The following is a 3598-nucleotide window of genomic DNA, read 5'->3' as shown; positions in this document are numbered from 1 at the left end:
ACTTTATGCGATTATCTTGTCTTATGTATGCTTCATTCATCATTTGGAGTACTTGAGAGAGTAGTCTGAAGAAAGAATCTAGGCTTGAGAGAGTCAAATTTGATCGCATAAGCAAGAGTAGAGACTTAGAAATAAGTTATATCTGCTACATTCCATACACATTGCTGCATCCTAGAAATAGGAGATGTGGCATTATGCATTGAGAAATGTAGTGCTTAATATTTATGTATAGCATGATCGCATGACTTGTACAAAATCTTAAGAAATGCAAGCTAAATCTCTTCTCAACCCCTTCATCGTGTACTTGTTACAACACCACCCTTTCATCGCTCCACATTTAATTCCATCGCATTAGAAAATCTAAATTAAATCACCATCTACTTTTTTATCTCAATTGCAATAGGATCAAAGAAACCGTCGCATATCTATTTAGTAATCTCTGCGTTCGACCCTGGACTTACCAGGACCCTAAGAAGGCTTATACTTGGGCTTTGTTAGGAAAACTTGCATGATCATCGCATCCACACATCCTTACATCATATGATAAATCAACGCATCAAGCTTTTGGTGTCGTTGCCAGAGATTATGGTATAGATTACACTAACATTAAACCTCTTTGATCTTTGCAAGGTTCGACATGAAGCCAGTAATGTTACAAATGATACAAATAGCAGGATAGTTCGGAGGATGGCGTGGTGAAGATCCGCACGCCCATCTACGAAGCTTTATTGAAATTTGTAACATTTTTGTGATCCCTAATATTTCCCCATAAAAGGTTTGACTCACGTTATTTCCATTTTCACTATGCGATAAAGCAAGAAAATTGGATTACTCTCTCGAACCAGGAGATATAACGTCATGGGAGCAAGTTGTGGAGAAGTTTAGGAAGAAGTATTTCCTTCCCACAGAAAATTCCATAAGGAGGAAATTGATCACCAAGTTTGAACAAGAAGAAGATCAATCGCTCAGTAACGCATGGGTGAGGTTCAAGAGGCTGGTACGGGACTGCCCACACAATGGATTGCCGAATTTCCTCTAAATGGAGATTTTTTATCATGGACTCAACTTTGCATCGCAGACGGCTGTCAATGCGGCAGTAGTAGGAGGTTTGTTGGAAAAAACATATGATGAAGCAAGGAATATTCTTGATCGCATCTCGAAAAACCACGAAGATTGGCAAGAAAGCGATCACAAATCTCGAAACTTGTTGCAAGGCATCACAATAAACAATTCAAGAACTCGAAATGGGCAAGTCAATGTGATAGAGCAAACAAGCACCAACTGTGTCATATGTGAAGAATCACATTCTTTTGAGGAATGTCCACAAAATCCTCAATCAATTTACTTTGTCAAAAACAATCCTTTTTCAAACACTTACAACTTGGGGTGGAGAAATCACCCTAATTTTTCTTGGAAGAATAGCCAACAGCAAAGCAATCAACCTGTGGCTCAGAGAGAGGGACCGCCAGTGTTTTTCCATAGAACTAATTGACAAGAACAAGCTAGCAACTTTCAAACATCATTCCCATCATCCCTGGAAAACTTGTTGAAGCAATGCGTCGAAAAAAATGAAACAGTCCTTCAAAACCAAGCTACATCCATCCGCAATTTGGAAATTCAAATGTGACAAATTGTGGGAGAGCTAAAGGACAAACCCCAAGGGACATTGCCTAGCTCAACCGAGCATCCACGCAATCTAGGGAATACAGGAAAAGAACACTGCCAAGCAGTCACCCTAAGGACTGGACAAGTGGCGATAGAAGTTAGAAAAGAGCCTCGCAAGACCGAGTCAAAGGAGCAACCTTCGATTGAATCAAGGAAACCTCTATCGCATTCTAAATCAAAGGAGTCCAAAACTAGGAACCAGAAGATGCGATCACCTCTAAGCCTTTAGACCATGAAACATTGAAAGTAAAACTACCTCCATTCCCTCAAAGACTGAAAAAGAAACATAATGATGAAGGCCAGTATCAATGCTTCCTGGAAATATTGAAACAATGGCACGTCAATATTCCATTCATAGAAGCGATAAAGCAGATGTCGTTGTATGCGAAATTTTTAAAGGACATTGTCTCAAAGAAGAGAAGCATGGGAGATTCGCCACGGTGGCTTTGACACAAGAATCCAATACTATAATCCCACCAAAGATGTGCGACCCAGGTAGTTTCACAATACCGTGCTCAATAGGAGGAATCTCTATTGGTCAAGCATTATGCGATCTTAGGACAAGCATAAACTTAATTCCCCTTTCAATCTTCAAAAGATTGAATATATGGCAACTAACACCCATAATGGTGACTCCTCAACTCGCTAATAGATCCTTGGTGCACCCTGAAGGGAAACTAAAGGATGTCTTGGTTACAATGGACAGATTCATTCTACCTGCAGACTTCATTGTCTTAGATTATGAGATGGATAAATATGTTCCAATCATATTGGGACGACCATTCATGTCTACTGGTCGTGCTCAGATAGATGTGTACAAGGGAGAAATCACAATGAGTAGCAACGAAAAGAAGCTCAGGTTCAATATTATCAAGGCAATGAAGTTCCCAGATGAGGAAGGCTTATCAAATTCTGATGATGAACACACTTGCACTGGAAATTGGGAGTCCGAGGAAGAGAATGAAGAAATAGAGGATGCGACAACATCCATAGAGACTTGCCATGCGATAATAGAGATATTGAAGAATGAGGAAATGCTAAATTTGGATGAAAAAAGAAAAGCACAGAAGCCCTCGTTAGAGCAACCACCTACACTAGAACCAAAAACTCTACCAACCTACTTGAAGTACGTATTTCTCGGCCAGAATGAAACCTTACCAGTTATCATATCCTCTGCATTACTTGAAGGAAAAAAAAACTACGCTGCTCAGTGTTCTAAAGAAATATATTAGAGCAATCAGATGGACGCTTACAGACATCAGAGGTATCAACCCAACATATTGCATGCATCGAATCCTGCTTGAAGAAAATCAGAAGGACTCGATAGAACCTCAGCGTAGACTGAACCTTGCGATGAAGGAGGTTGTCAAAAAAGAAATCATTAAATGGTTAGATGATGACATTATCTACCCTATCGCAGATAGCATGTGGGTCAACCCCATATAGTGTGTTCCCAAGAAGGGTGGCATGACAGTAGTTCCTAACATAAACAACGAATTGATCCCTATGAGGACCGTCATGGGTTGGAAGATTTGTAACGACTACAGGAAAATCAATGCGACAACAAAGAAAGATCATTTCCTCTTGCCTTTTATTGATCAAATGCTTGACAGATTAACGGGTAATGATTATTTCTACTTCCTTGATGGGTATGCAAGCTATAACCAAATTATGACCACGCCCACATGTCCATATGGAACGTTCACCTTTCATCGTATGCCTTTTGGATTATGCAATGCTCCCAGTACGTTTCAAAGGTGTATGATGGCGATCTTCTCCGAGTACCTTGAAGACTCAGTCAAAATCTTTATGGATGATTTCTCAGTCTATGGGAAAACATATGAAATCTGTCTGCAAAACCTGGAGAGAACACTAAAAAGATGTGAAGAAAGTAATCTGGTGTTGAACTAGGAAAAGTTCCATTTTACGGTCA

At 39.8% G+C, this 3598-nt stretch overlaps 1 protein-coding gene across 1 annotated transcript; it reads left to right on the top strand.

The window, feature by feature from the left end:
• Nucleotides 1-1973: 1973 nt before the first annotated feature.
• LOC120069038 (uncharacterized) lies at nt 1974-2897 on the top strand. The gene has a single exon (XM_039020697.2). The coding sequence runs from the start codon at nt 1974-1976 to the stop codon at nt 2895-2897; it is 924 nt and encodes a 307-aa protein (XP_038876625.2).
• The last annotated feature ends 701 nt before the right edge of the window (nt 2898-3598 follow it).

The sequence above is a fragment of the Benincasa hispida genome, chromosome 8 (genome assembly GCF_027475165.1).
Source record: "Benincasa hispida cultivar pf3 chromosome 8, pf3_genome.v1.1, whole genome shotgun sequence".
Classification (NCBI taxonomy): domain Eukaryota; kingdom Viridiplantae; phylum Streptophyta; class Magnoliopsida; order Cucurbitales; family Cucurbitaceae; genus Benincasa; species Benincasa hispida.
Note: the sequence above shows the minus strand (reverse complement) of the source record. Positions and strands in the feature narration are given on the sequence as shown.

Excerpts from the sequence above, each read along its gene's own strand:
- LOC120069038 (XM_039020697.2), top strand. The coding sequence starts at position 1,974 with ATGCTTCCTGGAAATATTGAAACAATGGCACGTCAATATTCCATTCAT.